The sequence below is a fragment of the Hypanus sabinus genome, chromosome 9 (assembly GCF_030144855.1).
Source record: "Hypanus sabinus isolate sHypSab1 chromosome 9, sHypSab1.hap1, whole genome shotgun sequence".
Classification (NCBI taxonomy): Eukaryota; Metazoa; Chordata; class Chondrichthyes; order Myliobatiformes; family Dasyatidae; genus Hypanus; species Hypanus sabinus.
The window spans coordinates 30,995,051-31,016,730 of record NC_082714.1 but is presented as its reverse complement, the minus strand read 5'-3'; the positions used below and the strand labels follow the sequence as shown (position 1 = coordinate 31,016,730).

The 21,680-nt window shown below is 39.6% G+C and overlaps 1 protein-coding gene across 1 annotated transcript in view; it reads left to right on the top strand.

Moving 5' to 3' along the window:
- LOC132398975 (protein disulfide-isomerase-like) overlaps window positions 1-21,134 on the top strand; it is a 29,543-nt gene extending 8,409 nt beyond the window's left edge. Inside the window, exons 2-11 of the mRNA XM_059978811.1 lie at window positions 75-281; window positions 6,012-6,145; window positions 7,773-7,910; window positions 8,394-8,510; window positions 8,914-9,039; window positions 13,536-13,733; window positions 17,949-18,069; window positions 19,358-19,542; window positions 19,630-19,701; window positions 21,081-21,134. Of these exons, the coding sequence (XP_059834794.1) occupies window positions 75-281; window positions 6,012-6,145; window positions 7,773-7,910; window positions 8,394-8,510; window positions 8,914-9,039; window positions 13,536-13,733; window positions 17,949-18,069; window positions 19,358-19,542; window positions 19,630-19,701; window positions 21,081-21,134 (1,352 nt within the window). The remainder of the gene's footprint in view (window positions 1-74; window positions 282-6,011; window positions 6,146-7,772; window positions 7,911-8,393; window positions 8,511-8,913; window positions 9,040-13,535; window positions 13,734-17,948; window positions 18,070-19,357; window positions 19,543-19,629; window positions 19,702-21,080) is intronic.
- The last annotated feature ends 546 nt before the right edge of the window (window positions 21,135-21,680 follow it).

Below are 21,680 nucleotides of genomic sequence, written 5' to 3'. Positions count from 1 at the left end.
AGAATAAAAACAGCATATTTGATTTTGCAGCAGAGCATATGGTACCATTATGGTTGTTTTTTCACTTGTTACAGATGCCCCTTTGTCTGGCGCTTCACACGTTTTACTGATTGAATATGAGAATGCTGCCAAAGTGCTCAAGAATGAACATTTTGAAGCTAAACTTGGCAAGGTCGATGCATCAGAAGAAAAGGATCTTATAGAAGAATTCAATATTCAAGACTACCCAACTTTGAAATTTTTCGTGAAAGGAGACAGGAAGAACCCATTGAACTGCACAGGTCACTGTTGTTGTTATCAGCACTCATCCCTCTTACACTCTTCCCTGTTGGTTTGTCTTTGATTTTAACACTTACCAAACACCTTGGTCACTCCTTGAGCATAGATATAAGTATCAGAATCAGGTTTGTTATCAGAGAAAAGTGTCAAGCAATTTTCTGCTTTGCAGCAGCAGTACAGTACAATGCATAGAAATTACTATAAGTTACAATGAGGAATATATAAAGAATAAATAAATAGTTCAAAAAGAGAGCAAAATAGTGAGGTAGTGTTCACGGACCATTCAGAAATCTGTGGAAGAAGTTGTTCCTAAAATGTTGAGTGTGTGTTTTCAGGCTTCTGTACCTCCTCGATAGCATCAACATGAAGGGGGCATGTCCTGGGTGGTGGGGTCTTTAGTGATGGATGCTGCCTTTTTTCAGGCATCACCTTTTGAAAATATCCTCAATGATGGGCAGGCTGGTGCCAATGATGGAGCTAGCTGAGTTTTTCCAATCCTATCCAATGGCACCTCCTTACCAAATGGTGATGTAACTGTCTAGAATGGATGTAAGGTTAATAGAGCATAGAACATAGAATAGTACAGCACATTAGAATTGAACAAGTTAGGTCTCTATTCATTGGAGCGTAGAAGGTTGAGGGGGGATTTGATTGAGGTATTTAAAACTTTGAGAGGGATAGATAGAATTGACGTGAATAGGCTGTTTCCATTGAGAGTAGGGGAGATTCAAATGAGAGGTCATGATTTGAGAGTTAGGGGGCAAAAGTTTAAGGGAAATAGACAATAGACAATAGGTGCAGAAGTAGACCATTCGGCCCCTCGAGTCTGCACCACCATTCTGAGATCATGGCTGATCATTCACTATCAATACCCAGTCCCTGCCTTGTCCCCATATCCCTTGATTCCCCTATCCATCAGATATCTATCTATCCAGCTCCTTCTTGAAAGCATCCAGAGAATTCCGAGGCAGTGCATTCCACACCTCCACAACTCTCTGGGAGAAGAAGCTCTTCCTCAACTCTGTTTTAAATAACTGACCTCTTATTCTCAATCCATGCCCTCTGGTACTGGAAATACGAGGGGGTATTTCTTTACTCAGAGAGTGATAGCTGTGTGGAATGAGCTTCCTGTAGAAGTAGTAGAGGCCAGTTCAGTTGTGTCATTTAAGGTAAAATTGGATAGGTATACGGACAGGAAAGGAGTGGAGGGTTATGGGCTGAGTGCAGGTAGGTGGGACTAGGTGAGATTAAGAGTTCAGCACGGACTAGGAGGGCCAAGATGGCCTGTTTCCATGCTGTGATTATTATATGGTTATATGGTTATATTACAGGCCCTTTGGCCCACAAGTTTGTGCTGACCCTCAAATCCTGCCTCCCATATAACCCCCCATCTTAAATACCTCCATATACCCGTCTAGTAGTCTCTTAAACCTCACTAGTGTATCTGCCTCCAGCACTGACTCAGGCGGTGCATTCCACGCACCAACCACTCTTTGAGTGAAAAACATTCCTCTAATATCCCCTTTAAACTTCCCTCCCCTTACCTTAAAGCCATGCCCTCTTGTACTGAGCAGTGGTGCCCTGGGGAAGAGGTGCGGGCTATCTATTCTGTCTATTCCTCTTAATATCTTAATACACCTCTATCATGTCTCCTCTCATCCTCCTTCTCTCCAAAGAGTAAAGCCCTAGCTCCCTCAATCTCTGATCATAATCCATACTCTCTAAACCAGGCAGCATCCTGGTAAATCTCCTCTGTACCCTTTCCAATGCTTCCACATCCTTCCTATAGTGAGGCGACCAGAACTGGACACAGTACTCCAAGTGTGGCCTAACTGGAGTTTTATAGAGCTGCATCATTACATCATGTCTTTCAAACTCTATCCCTTGACTTATGAAAGCTAACACCCCATAAGCTTTCTTAACTACCCTATTTACCTGTGATGCAACTTTCAGGGATCTGTGGACATGTACCCCCAGATCCCTCTGCTCCTCCACACTACCAATTATCCTGCCATTTACTTTATACTCTGCCTTGGAGTTTGTCCTTCTAAAGTGTACCACCTCACACTTCTCCGGGTTGAACTCCATCTTCCACTTCTCAGCCCACTTCTGCATCCTATCAATGTCTCTCTGCAATCTTTGACAATCCTCTGCACTATCTACAACACCACCAACCTTTGTGTTGTCTGCAAACTTGCCAACCCACCCTTCTACGCACATATCCTGTCATCCTTTTGTTCTTCACATAATTGAAGAATGCCATGGGGTTTTCTTTTACCCTACTTGCCAAGACCTTCTCATGCCCCCTTCTTGCTCTTCTCAGCCCCTTCTTAAGCTCCTTTCCTGCTACCCTATATTCCTCAATAGACCCTTGCTTCCTAAACCTCATGTATTCTGTCTTCTTCCACCTGACTAGATTTTCCACTTCACTTGTCACCCATGGTTCCTTCACCCTACCATTCTTTATCTTCCTCACCAAGACAAATCTATCCCTAACATCCTGCAAGAGATCCTTAAACATCGACCACATGTCCATAGTACATTTCCCTGCAAAAACATCATCCCAATTCACACCCACAAGTTCTAGCCTTATAGCCTCATAATTTGCCCTTCCCCAATTGAAAATTTTCCTATCCTCTCTGATTCTATCCTTTTCCATGATAATGTTAAAGGTCAGGGAGCGGTGATCACTGACCCCCAGATGCTCTCCCACTGACAGATCTGTGACCTGACCCAGTTCATTACCTAATACTAAATCTAGTATGGCATTCCCCCTAGTCGGTCTGTCAACATACTGTGACAGGAATCCATCCTGGACACACTTAACAAACTCTGCCCCATCCAAACCCTTGGAACTAATCAAGTGCCAATCGATATTAGGGAAGTTAAAGTCACCCATGATAACAACCCTGTTATTTTTGCACCTTTCCAAAATCTGCCTCCCAATCTGCTCCTCGGTATCTCTGCTGCTACCAGGGGATCTATAGAATACCCTCAGTAGAGTAACTGCTCCCTTCCTGTCCCTGACTTCCACCCATACTGACTCAAAAGAGGATCCTGCTACATTACCCACCCTTTCTGCAGCTGTAATAGTATCCCTGACCGGTAATGCCACACCTCCTCCCCTTTCCCCCCTCTTTATCCCTTTTAAAGCTCTGAAATCCAGGAATATTGAGAATCCATTCCTGCCCTGGTGCCAGCCAAGTCTCCGTAATGGCCACTACATCATAATTCCATGTATGTATTCAAGCTCTCAGTTCATCACCTTTGTTCCTGATGCTTCTTGCATTGAAGTACACACACTTTAGCCCTTCTACCTTACAACCTTTATACCCTTTATTCTGCTGCTCTTTCCTCAAAGCCTCTCTATATTTTAGATCTGGCTTTACTCCATGCACTTCTTTCACTGCTCTATCGCTCTGGGTCCCATCCCCCTTGCAAATTAGTTTAAACCCTCCCGAATCATGCTAGCAAACCTACCTGCAAGGATATTGCTCCCCCTCGAGTTCAGGTGCAACCCATCCAATCTGTACAGGTCCCACCTTCCCCAGAAGAGATCCCAATGGTACAAAAATCTAAAACCCTGCCCCCTGCACCAACTCCTCAGCCACGCCTTCAACTACCATCTCCTCCAATTCTTACCATCACTATCACGTAGTACTGGCAGCAATCCTGAGAACACCACCCTTGTTTGTTAAAAAAAAATCACAAAAATTAGAGGTCCCAGAACAGATTCTTGTGGGACACCACTAGTCACAACCCTCCAATCTGAATGAACTCCCTCCACCATGACCCTCTGCCTTCTGCAGGCAAGCCAATTCTGAATCCACCTGGCCAAACTTCCCTGGATCCCATGTCTTCTGACTTTCTGAATAAGCCTACCATGTGGAACCTTGTCAAATACCTTACTAAAATCCATGTAGATCACATCCACTGCACTACCCTCATCTATATGCCTGGTCACCTCCTCAAAGAACTCTATCAGGCTTGTTCTGCCCTTCACAAAGCCATGCTGACTGTCCCTGATCGGACCATGATTCTCTAAATGCCCATAGATCCTATCACTAAGAATCTTTTCCAACAGCTTTCCCACCACAGACATAAGGCTCACTGGTCTATAATTACCTGGACAATCCCTGCTACCTTTTTTGAACAAGGGGACAACATTCGCCTCCCTCCAATCCTCCGGTACCATTCCCGTGGACAACGAGGACATAAAGATCCTAGCCAGAGGTTCAGCAATCTCTTCCCTTGCCTCGTGGAGAAGCCTGGGGAATATTCCATCAGGCCCCAGGGACTGATCCATCCTAATGAATTTTAACAACTCCAACACCTCCTCTCCCTTAATATCAACATGCTCCAGAACATCAACCTCACTCATATTGTCCTCACCGTCATCAAGTTCCCTCTCAGTGGTGAATCGTTAAGTTTAATATCTTATCATGTTTGAAGATTTTCCTTTTAAAATTATTCTCTCGATAGTGTGTTGAACAATTTACAGACAGCAAAATCTTACAAACAGTAAAAGAAATGTTTGATTAAATTTTAAATTACTTTCAGTTGAACAGGCAAGCTGGCGTTATCAGACTGCTTACACTCACAAGAACAGCTTTTTAACATTTTATTGCTTCACCTGAAAGAATGAGAATATGCTATATTGGGGAATCAAATTAAGTGATCTACTGTGCAGTCTAGAAAAAATACTACATGTACAAAGAAACAAATAAACGCAGATTTAAGTGGGGAACTGAAAACCATGAGCCATGTATATAATGGAGTTGGTAATAAATGTAAGGAGGAATTCAGGAGAAACTTAAGGCTGTGGTATTCGACACTTCATGCAGTGGTTGAGGTGAATGGCATTGAGCAATCTAAGGGTGCAGCTGAATATGTATGTGAGCCAAGAAAGAAAGAAATGAAATGGGATATTGCTTCTATGGAACACTGTTAGCATAGTGGACCTGTTTCACTCAACATTTTAACTCTGTTTTCTTCTGCACTATAAAGTACATTTCATAATGAATGTTTTTCTCTTTCTTCCATACCACTGTCCTATTTTTGACATACAGCTCTACTGAAGCCGATAGAACTGAGTTTTTGGAAGTTGGGTAGAACACAAGTTATGCATTTAGTGCATGTGGTTGACAGTAAATTTGCACTTCACAGCACAAGGACTCAGAAATGGTCTGTTAGGTCAGGACAGTGTTTTTATTTAAATTTGAAATATGTTTCAATTAGATTGAAAGATTCTATAATGGTACACAATGTTTACATTTGTGTTCGTTATTCACAGCAATATTTAAAGCAGGTTTTAATAATATGGATTCCTGGGAGCAATCATTTTGGTTTAATTCATATATTTGAAATTAGTTAAGAACATTGGCAAGTTCAATTTAACCTGTTTAGTGCAGGTTATGTGATACCAATTTGATAATGAACTGTCTATTGTAAAGGTATGGGACTGCACAAGAAAAGTCACGTGACATTTTTAGACACAGTTTCCAGCTGTTATCATTATTTTATAGAATTGTACACAAATATATTGGCATCCTAAATGGCATGCAGAAGCGCCAGTAGAAATAAAATATGTGAAAAATAAGCCCCTGATAAATAAGCAAAAGAAATGTATACTTTTTTCTTGAGTTACCAAGCCATGAATTTCAATAAGTAAATGCAGAAATTAGGTTTTACATAAAAAGTAAATGCTGCATAGTCTAAGTCCTTTCTTTCAGGAGTAAGAACGGATGTTTCCATTATCACCTGGCTGAAGAGAAGGATTGGTGATAGTGCTGTACGACTGACCAGTATGGCTCAGATTGAAGCTTTTATTGACTCTGAAGATGTGGTGGTAGTAGGTTTCTTTAAGGTAATTATTTTATCTGCTTTTAAAATTAATGGTTTTTTGGCAAGTAGACATTGTTGCACTTTATGCTAATGCCTGATCATTTTCCCTACGTGGAATCATCAAATTGTCCATAAAGAGATTTGAACTATCAGAGGGATGGTTTGTATCTTGAATCTTGCAACATGTTATGCCACATTTCCCAGTAAGAGTAGAAGAGATCCATCCCCTTTTCTATGTCTCCACTGAGCCTTCTGCAGAAACGTTTGTCAGATACTAAAGGATTAGTCAACCAAACAGCTACAGACGTCTACATACAAAGATGAACTGGAGGCTATAGTTGACACAGGGGTCACATATTTAAAGACCCACCACCACCATCTGACCCCAACCCCCAGGTGATTCCTTATCCAAAGCCCAATGCCTTTAAAAGCATCTTTGTAACACAATTTTTTAAATTTATAATTAAAGTCTGATTACATAGAATAGAACAGCACAAAGTTATGCTGAGCTAATTACATTAGTGATCAAATAACAATCTCCTCTAATCCGTACCTTTCCGTTTCCTGCATATGCCTACCTAAGATCCTTTTGAATGCATTTATTACATTTACAATCACCGCTACCCCAGGCAGACCTTCCAAGCATCCACCACTCCATATGTAAAAGACTTGTCCTGCACACCTCCTTTAAACTTTACATTAAATGCATGCCTCCTGGCAGTAGATCGTTCAACCCTGGGAAAAGATACCGGCTGCCTGCCAATGCCTCTCATAATTTTATAAACCTCTATTAGATCTCACTCAGGCCCAGCTGTCCCTGAGAAGACAATCGAAGTTTGTCTAACCTCTCCTCATAGCACAAGCCCTCTAATCCAAGCTGCTTCCTGGTGGCAAGGTAGACGAGTGGTTCCATAACTCTTTACAGTACCAGCGACTCAGGTTCAGTTGCCGCCACTGCTTGTAAGGAGTTTATACATTCTCCCCATAGGTTTCCTTTGGGTGCACCAGTTTCCTTCCACAGTCCAAAGGTGGTTGATTCATTGGTCACTGTAAGTTGTCCTGTGATTAGGCTAGGATTAAATCGGGGGATTGCGGGTGGCATGACTTGAAGGGCTGTAAGGGCCTATTTCATCCTGTGCCCTAATAAATAAGTAAAGTCTTTTCTGCACCTTCTCTGGAGTGTGTGTGTGTGTGTGTGTGTGTGTGTGTGCGTGTGTGTATGTGTGTGTGCGTGTGTGTGTGTGGAACCAGTACAACATATTATAAATTATTGTGATTGCACATCGTACGTTTAAATGCGAATGTAACAAAGATTTTTACTCCTTATGTATGTGAAGGATGAAAGAAATAAAGTCAATTCAATTCAGTCAAGAATAGAAAATATCATCAAAAAATTTGAACTGGAACATCCAGGACAAAAATCAAGATAGACACTTTCATACATTAAATAGTTAAAATCTGGAAGTTCTTCACGCAAGGTACAGCTAATTCATATGTATATAAATCACTGATAACTTTTGGTGGCAGAAGTTTATATTTTGCCATTTTGAAGATGTTATGAAGAGAAGCTTTCCACATTTACGGTAAATTTTCTGTTGTGTTATAATGTAATAGGAAGTTAGTAAATAAAAATACTTGTTTCAATGCAGGATCTAAAAGGTAATGACACCCAAACCTTTTATGAGACTGCACAAGATATTCCTCATCTTCCATTTGGTATCACAAACAGTGCAAAACATTTTGTTAAGTATGGCATCACCAGGGATACCGTCATTCTGTTCAGAAAGGTATGACTCTGATATCAATAGTTATATCTGTAATGTTTGAAATTAATGTAGTTTTTGGTTTCAACGTCTAAGTGGTTGTATAATATTATGGAGACCATAAGGTTTTGATTTAAATGCTGCTAAATCCTGAAAGGTGCTGTTGATTTCCTTTGCATCAGCAGATTTGTTCCCTCTGGAACATGTACTAACGGAGTCAGTAACAAGTATCTTTTGATTGTTTAATGTTATAGGATTATAAGCAATTATAGGATTACTTGATCATATCGGTCAGAAGTATAACCAACAGCTGAAAATGGATAAAAATGTGAACTTTTTTTTTAGGGAAATATAACAAATTTCTGTTAACAGAATGAGACAGAAATGCACACTTCCATATTGCTGTTTGTGAAATATGTGAAAAGTCAGACAACCTATTGTTGTAATTTATGCTGTTAAAGAGCTGATGATCATTTCTAAACTTTGTACTTTTCTTTTTGGTTGCAGTTCGAAGAAAAGCGTATTGATTATGAAATCACTGATGAAAATAGATTGGAGAAAAATATTCTTAATAAATTCATCAAAGTCAATGAGCTGCAGTTAGTCACAGAATATAATCAGCAGGTATACTTGTATGTTAATTAAATATAATTAATGATTTTAAACTTTTCATACTGCATATCAATATATTCAGAAGATAATTTAATTGTTTGTTTATTTGGGAACCTCCTAATTTCATTCAATTCAAATGGTGTATTCTCTTATTCCATATTACCACATAGAAATTAATGAAATGATATAAATTATTAACATATTTATACTATATTACATTTCTGACTACAAAACCATGGTAGTCAAAATTTTCTGTCCATATGTAAACTTAAAGTAGTATTCCTAACTAAAAATGTTAGCTTCTTTTTTCTCCAAAGTAGTATCTAAAAGCCATTTTTTTGTTTGCAATATATTCAAAATGCTCCATTTTGAGAGATTAAGGTTTCTTTTTCAATATCGAAAATATATTTTTCAGAATTCTATGAAAACCTTTGATGTTGATGTCGACAGTCACCTTCTGCTCTTTGCAGACAAGACCTCAAAGGACTTTAATGAGATTCACAAAGGCTTTAAAGATGCAGCTGTTCAGTTCAAGGGCCAGGTTTGTTTTGCTACTGTTTGTTTTAAATAAATTAATTACTCCATATTGCAAACTTAAAGTGAAAAGTGCAAATAATTAATTAATCATTTTTACTTAAACATGCATTTCATGACATTTGGTTTTACTTGCATCTTTTTTCTTTCAGATTCCAATATTTTAATTTAATCTGCAATTTACACCTACAGTAATACATAGCTTTCTGAGAGTTATAAAACTCTTGATATTATAATAATTATTATACTTTTACTCTTTCAATCATTCTCAAATCAAATGTGGACCACAGCTTAAAAAATAGCACTTACTTCAATTATAAATGTCCAAAATGAAGCTGGTATCATTCAACTAACACTGAAGTTGCAGTGCAGCCCAGAAATTAAATCAACAAAGACTTTAAAATGTATTTTATCCTTTTCACTGACTCAAGCATTAAAAAGTCTTTACTGTTTTGAGCAAGAGGCCTTGATAATTATACTGTAATGTCAGTCTGGTTTCCCTCTCTCACTGCCATACACTTCTTGGACATTTGTAATTGAATCCACAGTTATTTAATGCAGATCATTTATCATTCATCTGATTCTGATCTTATAATGAGATAGCTATCAAGAACCATTTGTTATTCACTCAATTTCTCTTAAAGATGTTTATAGTCAACATGATGAGGTTATGCCCAGAATTTCAATCAAAAATGCTTAATGATATTATAGTTAAAACACTTTTCCTGAATAATCAGCACAACCCGGATCTATTATCAAGTTATGCATTTTTTAATCACTAACCATTGCCAGACACATAATGGAAACTGTTTTGTTTAACCAAATGCTTGTCATAGAATGATTATATTTGCGCTGATCAAACAATAATGAGTTTGCTAGAATTGTGTTGTGGTAAAATTTAGAGTTGGTTTGATCATTTGTAGGCCATTCGAAGTTTGACACATGAAAAATATCCAGATGTTCTTGGTGAGAGAAGAGGTCATTGTCAACCCTTCTTATTATGGTGGCAAGTCAATAGATTTCAATCTGTAATGAGATGGACAATTATCTTAGGTATATGGGGATAGAAATGAAGTAACAATGAAGTCACTCATGATTCCATTAAAAAGTGGATCAAGCCTGAAGGTCTGAGTGATCAGCTCCTTTGCCCAGTTCATATGCTTTATGTTGCTTCCTGAAGTTATCATAGCACTTTGTATCTTTAGTGATTTTGAAGTTGAATGTGTATTAGATAGATAGATAGATAGATAGATAGATAGATAGATAGATAGATAGATAGATAGATAGATAGATACTTTATTCATCCCCAAAGGGAAATTCAACATTTTTCCAGTGTCCCATACACTTATTGTAGCAAAACTAATTACAGTACAGTACAATACAGTTAAATACAGTATTTAACTCAGTAAAAATATGATATGCATCTAAAATCACCCTCCCAAAAAGCATTAATAAATAGCTTTTAAAAAGTTCTTAAATAGTTTACTAAAGTGCATTGAGTGGTAACTTAAGCTCAGTCCTAACCCTGGCACTTAACATGACTTGCCCCTGGTAGTTGAATTGTAGAGCCGAATGGCGTTGGGGAGTAATGATCTCTTCATCCTGTCTGAGGAGCATTGCATTGACAGCAACCTGCCGCTGAAGCTGCTTCTCTGTCTCTGGATGGTGCTGTGCAGAGGATGTTCAGGGTTTTCCATGATTGACCGTAGCCTACTCAGCGCCCTCCGCTCTGCCACCGATGTCATACTCTCCAATTCTGTGCCCACGACAGAGCCCGCCTTCCTTACCAGCTTATTAAGACATGAGGCGTCCCTCTTCTTAATGCTGCCTCCCCAGCACACCACCACAAAGAAGAGGGCACTCTCCACAAATGACCGATAGAACATCTTCAGCATCTCACTACAAACGGTCTTGAAATTACCAGACGGTCTTGAAATTCTGGCTTTCTCTCCTGGTAGGGAAACCTCTATGGAATCTTAAATCTGGTTCTTTTGAAGTTCTTAGTTTTGCTAATCCACTGATTCCAAGCCTCACTGACTCTTGCTCGATTTAATTGAAATCATGGAGAATGTGACTATCAAGCTAACATACTTTAAACTAAGATACACTTGCATAAATAGTAATGCAAACAGGCTTTAGTATATAATGTCCCATCAGAATTTCTAATTGCTAATATTTGATGCAGACTAAAATAGTTACCATATTTGTCTCATGCAGATTGTAGAAAAACTTAACCAATTTCAACTACACAAAGAAGTTTTAACTGATTTTGCTGTGTCTGTGTGTGTCTGTGTGACATGCATCCAATTAATTTACTCACATAGGAACTCAACTGGGCTATCAGAATATAAGCACAAGTAAGCTATTTTTTGATCCAGGAAATTTTTCAATAATTGGTAATTGAAAGTAAGATTTACATTATATACCATCTTCCATACTGTTCCAACATAAGGACCTTAAAAATATGCCCTCTTGTGCTGACCATTTCAGCCCTGGGACAAAGCCTCTGAGTATTCACACTATCAATTCCTCTCATCATCTTATACACCTCTATCAATTCATCCTTCGGCACTCCAAGGAGAAAAGTCCAAGTTCACTCAGCCTATTCTCATAAGGCATGCTCCCCAAACCAGGCAATATCCTTGTAAATCTCCTCTGCACCCTTTCTATGGTTTCCACGTCCTTCCTATAGTGAGGTAACCAGAATTGAGCACAGTACTCCAAGTGGGGTCTGTCCAGGGCCCTATATAGCTGCAGCATTACCTCTCAGCTCTTAAACTCAGTTCCACGATTGATGAAGACCAATGCACCGTATGCCTTCTTAACCACAGAGTCAACCTGCGTAGCAGCTTTGAGTGTCATATGGACTCGGACCCCAAGTTCCCTTTGATCCTCCACACAGTCAAGAGTTTTAACATTAATACTATATTCTGTCATCATATTTGACCTACCAAAATGAACCACCTAACACTTATCTGGGTTGAACTCCATCTTTCACTTCTCAGCCCAGTTTTGCATCCTATCAACAACCCGTTGTAACCTCTGACAGCCCTCCACATTATCCACAACACCCCCAACCTTTCTGTCATCAGCAAATTTACTAACCCATCCCTCCACTTCCTCATCCAGGTCATTTATAAATATCACGAAGAGTTGGGGTCCCAGAACAGATCCCTGAGGCACACCACTGGTCACCAGCCTCCATGCAGAATATGACCCATCTACAACCACTCTTTGCCTTCTGTGGGCAAGCCAGTTCTGGATCCACGAAGCAATGTCTTCTTGGGTCCCATGACTCCTTACTTTCTCAATAAGCCTTGCATGGGAGTACCTTATCAAATGCCTTGCTAAAATCCATATACACTAGATCTACAGCTCTATCTTCATCACTGTGCTTAGTCACATCCTCAAAAAATTCAATCAGGCTTGTAAAGCACGACCTGCCTTTGATAAAGCCATTCTGACTATTCCTAATCATATTATGCTTCTCCAAGTGTTCATATATCCTGCCTCTCCGAATCTTCCCCATCAGGTTACCAACCATTGCAGTAAAACTCACTGGCCTATAATTTCCTGGGCTATCCCTACTCCCTTTCTTGAATAAGGGAACAACATCTGCAACCCTCCAATCCTCCGGAACCTCTCCTGTCCTCATTGAAGATAAAAAGATCATTGCCAGAGGCTCAGCAATCTCCTCCCTCGCTTCCCACAGTAGCCTGGGGTACATCCCTTCTGGTCCCGGTGACTTATTCAACTTGATGCTTTCGAAAGCTCCAGCTCATCCTCTTTCTTAATATTAACATTTTCAAGCTTTTCAGTCCACTGCAAGTCATCCCTACAGTCACCAAGATCCTTTTCTATAGTGAATACAGAAGTAAAGTATGCATTAAGTACCTCCACTACTTCCTCTGATTCCATACACACTTTCCATTGTCACACTTGATTGGTCCTATTTTCTCACGTTTTATCCTCTTGCTCATCACGTACTTGTAGAATGCCTTGGGGTTTTCCTTACTGCAGTCTGCCAAGGCCTACTCATGGCCCCTTCTGGCTCTCCTAATTTCATTCTTAATCGGTACATTTCCCTGAGAACATCTGTTTCCAATTTATGCTTTCAAGTTCCTGCCTGATAGTCTCATCATTCCCCCTACTCCTATTAAAAGGTTCCCTAACTTGTCTGTTCCTATCCCTCTCCAATGCTATGGTAAAGGAGATGGAATTGTGATCACTCTTTCCAAAATGCTCTCCCACTGAGAGACCTGACACGTGGCTTCTATGCATTGCAACATTAGCTCAATACAGCTTTATTAGATACTTCTGCTCAGTCTTGGAGAAAACAGTGGTGTCAACTGAGCCACGTCTGGTTTGTATAGCAATCCCTTTTATTAATAATCAACACAAATATATATTTCAAATAAAAATTCTATTTTTCTGCTCTTTAAAGTAGTCTACTGCTTTTACAGATATTTTCATTCCAACAACACTCCTTTTTGAACTCTTCAGATAATCTTTATTTTGGTTGACACTAATGAAAGTAGAAATGGCCGCATCAGTGAATTTTTCCATATTCGGGACTTGGACATACCTGCTGTTCGAATGATTAACATAACAGAGGCAGTGAGATACAGAATGCAAGCTGACAAGGTCACATCCGAAGCTGTGGAAAAATTCTGCCTAGCATACATTGATGGGAAAGAAAAGGTAATGTAACGTCAATAGAAAATAATCAGACAACATGTAAAGTGGTCATTAACAAAAGCAAAGATGGAGCTTCTCCGTGCATCTCCAAGTCTTTCAAATGCACATTTAAATATGTGTGTATCTGAGAGAGAGAGAATGTCATTATTTTGTGTTAATATTACTGTATTAAAAGCATTTAATATCTTTAATAAGTATAATTTTGATAATGTAAGATCTAACGTGAATGTTCTGTATTTACTTATATGTGTGTGCATGTGTATTTGTTTGTGCAATTGTTTAATATGGTTTGTATGTGTAAATGCTGCACGTGTGTATCTGAAAGAGTGATAAAGGGAGAGAGCAAGAGAGAGAGAGAGAGAACAACATTTTTCTGTGTTAGCATTGTGAAACATCACTGCCCTTTGTGGATGCTTTTTCTCATTATCTTAAAGCTCCGTTAGCAAATAATCTGGGTAAAGTCAAATTAAAGTCCACAGTCATAGCTGATGTTAATTGAATTTTTTGGTTGCCAACAACACTGAACAGGTTTTCTTCTGGCAACTACTGGGGACTTTGCAAGGATCCGTCAGTCTGCAATTCATAACCGCGTTTTTAATATCACAAAGCTGTAATGTTGGCCTGCTTGTGAAATCTCCTTTGGGATGATTCAGAGTAGATCCTCACAGTTTTTCTGAAAGGGGTAACAGCAGCTTTGACATCTGAGTGATCAATTCATCATCCTTGCAGCTTCCAAAAGGACAAGTGAACAGCAGCTAAATTATATTAAATATCCAAGGAGCCTGAACACACAATCATGAGAATATATATTTTCTGTGGTGCCAGTGTGGGTAGATCACAGGTTATCCACTACCTCCCAGATCATGATCAATCAATTGATGTTTCCTGGAGAGGTTAGCTAAGATATGCCCCAGGAAAAGTGCTGCAGGAATGAGCAGGGTCCAGTTATCATAATTTTATTTATTCATTTGACCTTCCATTATAAAGTCAGATAAAAGGATGTTTGCTGATGGTTGTATACTGTTCAATTCCATTTACAGCTGCTCAGCAAATAGAGCAGCAAGACAGAGACAGCATACAACATGGCTCATATGCGGCAGGGAGCTTTCACAAAATGAAAATGCCAGTGAAGGACCAAAACCGAGTCTGACCACTTCCCCCTGAAATTCAATTACCCTTGCTGAAGTCCCCACCATAACTATCCTATAGGTTCATTAAGGTTGTTATAGCCGTGGGCGGTAGTTCCCACAACCTATCAAATGCTCCCAATAGCGTGCATCTCAAAAAGTCTCTGACAACCAAGCCCAACTCCTGGCCTTCATGTGTGGCTTAGCTACTAAGCCTGGCGGAACCATTTCTGCTGCCAAAGACGGGTCATTGGAGCCTCAAAACCAGTCATTTAGTGCAGATGGGGCACCTCAGCCATGGTTGGGGGATCATCAGCCACAGCTGGGGGCTCATCTAGGAGAAGGAACACCCTGATCTCAGATCTGCACTACCTTGCTGCTATACCCACTCACAGGGAGGAAAATCCAGAGCCGGAGTCGCTAAGTCAGTCCTACACTGAGTTTAACACTGACTGGCCCCTCCTACAACACCACTGATGCTGAGCTGTATCAGTCTCTGCTCTTCCTTTGGATCCATCAGCTGCATGGAGAGGGGGAGCCTGCTACATGGGCAACAGCTTGATCTCCATAACCTACTGCCCTGGCTTGTGTATCAGGTAGACAGTTAGGACGTGAGAGGTCAGACCCCACTTGGAGTACTGTGTTCAGTTCTGGTCACCTCACTACACGGAGTAGGTGGATACCATAGCAAGAGTGCAGAGGAGATTTACAAAGATGTTACCTGGATTGGAGAGTGTGCCTTTTGAGAAAAGGTTGAGTGAACTTGGTTTTTTTTCTCCTCAGAGTGATGGAGGATGAGAGGTGACCTGATAGATGATGAGAGACTTTGATCATGTGGATAACCAGAGGCTTCTTCCCAGGGCTGAAATGGCTAACACAAAGGGGCATAGTTGTAAGGTGCTTGGAAGTACAGAGGGGATATCAGGGGTAATTTTTTTCTTTACATAGAATGCACTGCTGGCAACGGTGGTGGATACAGATAAAATAGGGTCTTTGACGAGACTCTTCGATAGGTACATCGAGCTTAGAAAAATAGAGAGCTCTGCGGTGCGATAATTCTAGGCAGTTTCTAGAGTAGGTTACATGGTCAGCACGTTATTGTGGGCCAAACAGCCTGTATTGTGCTGTAGATTTCTATGTTTTATGATATCCACGGTCAACCCTAACCAACAGAGGGCCTCAGCAAATACCCTGGAGATTACCATCGACAAGAAACTCAAGTGGATAAGCCATGTCATACCATCTCCACAAAACATGCCAGGTGATGGGTATTGTGTGACGAGTGGCTTTTATCCTAACAGTCCAAGGTCTTTCCATCATCGACAAGGCAAAAAAGTCAACGGTATTGTGGAATACTCTCTACTTGCTGAAGAATTGCAGATCCAGCAGCTCTTGGGAAATCTGCTTTGATTGGTTTCCTATCCATTGTCCGAGATGTTAATTCTCAACATCACCATTTACAACATTTACTGTCTACAACATGCACTGCAATTACTTGCCTAGACTACTTCATTAATACCTTCTAATTCCATGATCTGTACTACCAAGGACAACAGCACAAGATGCACTGGAACTTCACCCCCTGCAGGTTCCTCTCCAAGTCTCATATCACGATCATTCTGAAATATATTGTTGGTCCTTAATTAATTAAGGAGCTGCATGGTAGTATTATGGTTAGCATAACGCTTTCAGCACCAGCAGTATGATAGGTGTTCTCTTCCCACTGCTAGCTACAAGGAATTTGCATGTTCTCCCCATGACCACATGGGGTTCCTCTAGGTGCTCTAGTTTCCTTCCACATTCCAAAGATGGACAAGTTAGGATTAGTAAGTTGCGGGCATGCTATGTTGGTGCCGAAAGTAGAGTGACACTTGCAGGCTGACTCTGGCACATTTTGGACTGTGTTAGTAACTGTGCAATTAACGCATTTCGTTGTATGCTTCAATGTACAAGCGACAAATAAAGCTAATCTTTAAATTCTTTATCTTTGTCTCTGGATCAAAGTCCTGGAACTCCTTAATGGATACACTGTGGAAGCACCTTTACCAGAAAGATTGCACTGGTTCAACCTGGTGACTCGCTACTTTTTTCTCAAGGGCACAAAGAAATGGCCACTAAGTGTCAGCTATGCTAGCAACACTCTGATCCCCAAAAAGGGAATTAATCAAGAGGAAAGGCTGCATATACCTCGAATTACAGAGTACCACTGTATTCCAACATTGATTCTAATATTGGTTTCTGTTAGAGGTGTGTGACAATAGAAATGGACAGTTCCCTAAATTGCTTGTTATGATTTCTACCATACAATGTAGAATGGAAGGAGGCATTGACTAGTTTGTGAAGGAGCAGTGACAACAAGCTGTTGTACAGTAGTTGGAAGTTAAGGAGAAGTTATAGAAAACTGATCAGTCATTGCTGGTAGGAGATGATTGGATAAACCTTAGGTGTTCATTTTCAGTTTTTTACGTGGAAATGTTTTATTTCAGGACCAGGTTCCCAAAGTTATTTGTAAATCTGCTGCCTATCTTGTCAAAAAATATATATTTGGCATCCAAAAACAGTATACAGTACAGTATACTTTTTTTTATGATTTTGAATCCATTTCCAAAAGAATTTTATTGACATGTTTTTGATAACTACTTCAAAAAGCAAAATTAAAACAGAAAATGCTCCAAATATTGAGCAGGTCTGAGGGGAGATAAGTAATTGGTTTTTCAAGCCACTGATCTTCTACCAGAATTGACTAAAATTTTAGGCCTTACATTTAACTACCCATGGTTTTCACTCCCTCAAACTTTTGGCTGTTTCCCCAGCCATGGGGCAGGGGCATCTGTCTCCCCATCTCTCTCAAGGAGGGCAGCAGCAAAGTATAAGATTTTAGTCTCAAACATTTGCTCTGGAGATTGGGTAGTGGTGATTGTGAGCTTTAATTATCTCTCCTTGTGCTCATTATCAATGCAAAGAAGAGCTTGGCACCGTTCCAAGGGCTTCCGGTGATTGCTTACTAAGGACAAGAATGATGGAAATATCTCATTAACTTTTCAATTTGAGTTTTAGCTGATGATAATAATATGTGCACTTTACACAATAGCCTGAAGAGCCCAGTGAAGAAATTCCAGAAGATTGGAATAAGAATCCTGTTAAAGTACTAGTGGGAAAAAATTTTGAAGAAGTTGTGTTTAATGAAACAAAGGATGTCTTTGTGCTGTTTTGTAAGTATATTTTAGATGTTCACAGATTATCTTTGCAGAATATAAATATTAATAAACTTCACCAAAGTTTTAGATAACCATATATAAACACATGAAATGTTTAATGGAAAGGTAATCTGTAGGAGTTTGTAACAATCAGATTGGCAATGTCATCATTTTGTACCAACATTGCAGTTAAATTTTAGCCCCCTGGAGTCCAGTATTATTCTGCTGTAATTTATTCTGAGTCTTTAATGTTGAAAACAACTCATCATTCATTTACTTTTGCCATTTTCTCCTCTTCTCTTCTGATGGTTATGACTATATCGGGCATCAGTTACTCCTCTGAATCTCAAACAACCAGCGTATGCACGAGGAGCATCCGATTACCTGCCTTAAGGGGATGGAAACACATGTTGTGTTCATCACCGCCCATAGTGCTCATTTCCACTGGTTGGATAGGTACAGATGTCACAATAGATCTTTTCTTTGTTTCTATTTGCAGCATTAATAACAATGCTTCAGTCATTAGCCTGATTGAGGCCATAGGCCAAGGCCATAAAGTGTAGAGTAATCCTGCATGAGTTCAACCAGCTGATCCACTGGAAGAAACCAATGAACTATGGAAACCAACCCATGCAGTGTTGAGAAACAGCCCCTTTAATGGCAAAAGAAGAAGCTAATAAAGTTCAAAGTAAATTTGTTAGCAAAGTCCATATCTGTCACTATACGCTACCCAAGATTAATTTTCTTTAGGCATTCATAGTAGAACAAAATACAAGGATCAATTAAAAACGACACACAAAGATTGACAGCAATCACATTGCAAAATAAGACAAACTGTACAAAGTACAATAATAATAATATAAATAAATAATACTGAGAATATGAGTTGTAGAGTCATTGACAGTGAGCCTATAGGTTGAGTTCAGTGTTGAGGTGAGTGAAGTTATCTACGCTGGTTCAGGAGCCTGGTGGTTGATAGGTAATGGCTATTGTCGAACCTGGTGGCTGCTGTACCTTCTTCCTGATGGCAGCAGTGAGAAGAGAGCATGTCCTGGCTGGTGGGAGTCCCTGAAGATGGATGCTGCTTCCCTGCATGTAGATGTGTTCAGTGATGGGGAGGGTTTTCCTGTGACGGACTGGGCTGCATCCACCACCTTTTGTAGGCCTTCCTGCTCTTGGGCTTTGGTGTTTCCATACCAGGCCGAGATGCATCCAGTGATAATTATACACATTACTAAAACATTTTTCTTACAGTATCTGATATATTGTTAAATAATGACTTATTCCTTTCTCAACCTTTAAGGTGCTCCATGGTCTCAGAGATGCAAGGACATTAATTCTATTTGGGAACAGCTGGGGAAGAAGTACAACAATTCTGAGAATATTGTTATTGCTAAGATAGACATTACAGCAAATGATGTTAATTTTGCTGTCATAGTTGAGAAGTTTCCGAGTGTAATGTATTTTCCTGCTGATTCAGAGAATAAGGTTTGTACCTTCAGGATCCTTTGTCTCCTTTCCAAATATTTGCTTTATCTGCTTTTTGATGCTGATGTTTCCCTCCTTCTCATAAAGATTGTACACTACACTGGAGCTCATACTCTGGAAGCCTTATCTCAGTTTCTGGACAAACAAGAAGAATTAAAGGTAAGAGTTCAGCCATGGCAAGCTCAGACAACTTGATTTCAGACCAATGCTAAAGACTGGAATTTCAATATATTTTAGCAATATCTTAGGAGACAAATCTGCTTTTTAATATGTACACCCCCATATTTTAACAAATTTTCCTAATAAAATGTTTACCTGCTTTAGCTCAGAAGATAAAGTGCTCAAGTTGTGCCTCTGAAGCTTGACTATATCCAGTCCTTGCACATTCTCCCTGTGATCACAAGGGTTTCCTCCTGGTCTTTTGGTTTTCTCCCACAGTCCAAAGACTGACTAGTTAATTGGTCATTGCAGATTGTCCTGTGATTAGGCTAGGGTTGGACTGGGGGTTGCTGGGTAGTGTAATTCAAAGGGCCAGAAGAGCCTATTCCACACTATATCTCATGAATATATAATAGTGGTCCATCCTGGAGTTGGAGGACTGTCTGTGCGTGTGGGTGGTGGGAGGAAGGAAAGGGGCTTGTGTTGCTGCCATTGTTTTGTTGCTTGTTATATTCCATGTTGTTCTGTTCCATGTTCTGCTGAATGTCATAGGCATGCTGGAAGTTTGTCCCGACCCTTATTTATTTGTGTTGGTTGTTAATGTAAGCAACACATTTCACATGTGATGAATAAATCTGAATCTGAACTCTATATCCTCCTTTGCTTTCAAGAGATCCCATGCCATTATACTGTATATCGAAGGGCAATGAAATTTTCCCCATATCTAGCCCTTGACCAAAGAGTCGAATGTTTATTTCAAGTGGAAACTTGCTTTGTTGCTTCATTTCCTAAAAAAAACAACAGTGACCGCAGTTTAAAAGAACCTCATTGGCCACAAAACACTTTGGATTTCCTAAAGCTCTGAGAAGTGTCGTGGCACAGTTTTAAAAACTTTATTGACACATATCCACTAGATAATAATTGCAGTAATGTATTATTTTCTGGGATAGACGTTACAGCAAGGATCTTGGCGAAGACCAGTGCTACAAACAATTAAGCATTTGGTGATTGCATGGTGGAGGAGGAGGCTACCACAAGACAGTTCTCCATTTAGAGCACATTTGCCAGACTACCCCAGGTAGTGGCATCAGCACAGGCACAGGAAGACAAGATAATTGGTTGGGAAGCACTTCTGTGCCCCCTGCCTCAACTTGTGGATGGATAGGGAAAGATAGGGAGGAATCTGGGTAGAGAAGAAGGGAACTTTCACATAGCTTTGTCTACTGAGTGCACCAAGACCATCACAGCTAACTTTGAGCAGAGACCCCACCAATATCTCAAGTGAATCTCTCAAGTCTCAGGTAAATAGTCCTAGTTACAATATCTGACAGAATGAAAGTACAGTTCAACATCCTGATCTCTACAAATTGTTCTTGCAGAAACTTCGTGAAAATTCACATACTACAGATGAAGAAATAAAAGATGAACTTTAATGATATAAAGTACCAAAATGCTTCCGCTGAATGTTTGTCTCTCCTAGTTGTCTATAATTGGTGAGGATATAGTGATCAGATTATGGGATGATTTAAAACAAGGTTATCTTTATAGTCTTTATATCAGTGTATCCTGTGCAAATGTTAAAATAACAGGCACTAGATAAATGTTCAGAAATAAAAACTTCACATTGAAATTTGAATCATTATTTGTGGTTTTTGATAAAAATATAAAATGTACTGTTTGAAATCATTACGTTGCTACTTATCGCATATTGCAACACAGATATTTAGAGAAGAAGCTGGACTTGAATTCAGTGAAAAAGTACAATGAACAACTTCACTATTAGAATCAAAAATAATCCTTCCTCGAGTTTATAGATGGCAAAGTTGAACAAGTATCCAGTTAAGCATAAAACTAGAACACCTTAACTATCCCAACAAAATATCCAGAAATGGACCAAAGCAGTGCTACCATTACGAATAATAATTTTATACATTCACTTTATCGAAAAGTTAGTAATTGGATCAGTTTTCAAATGTGAT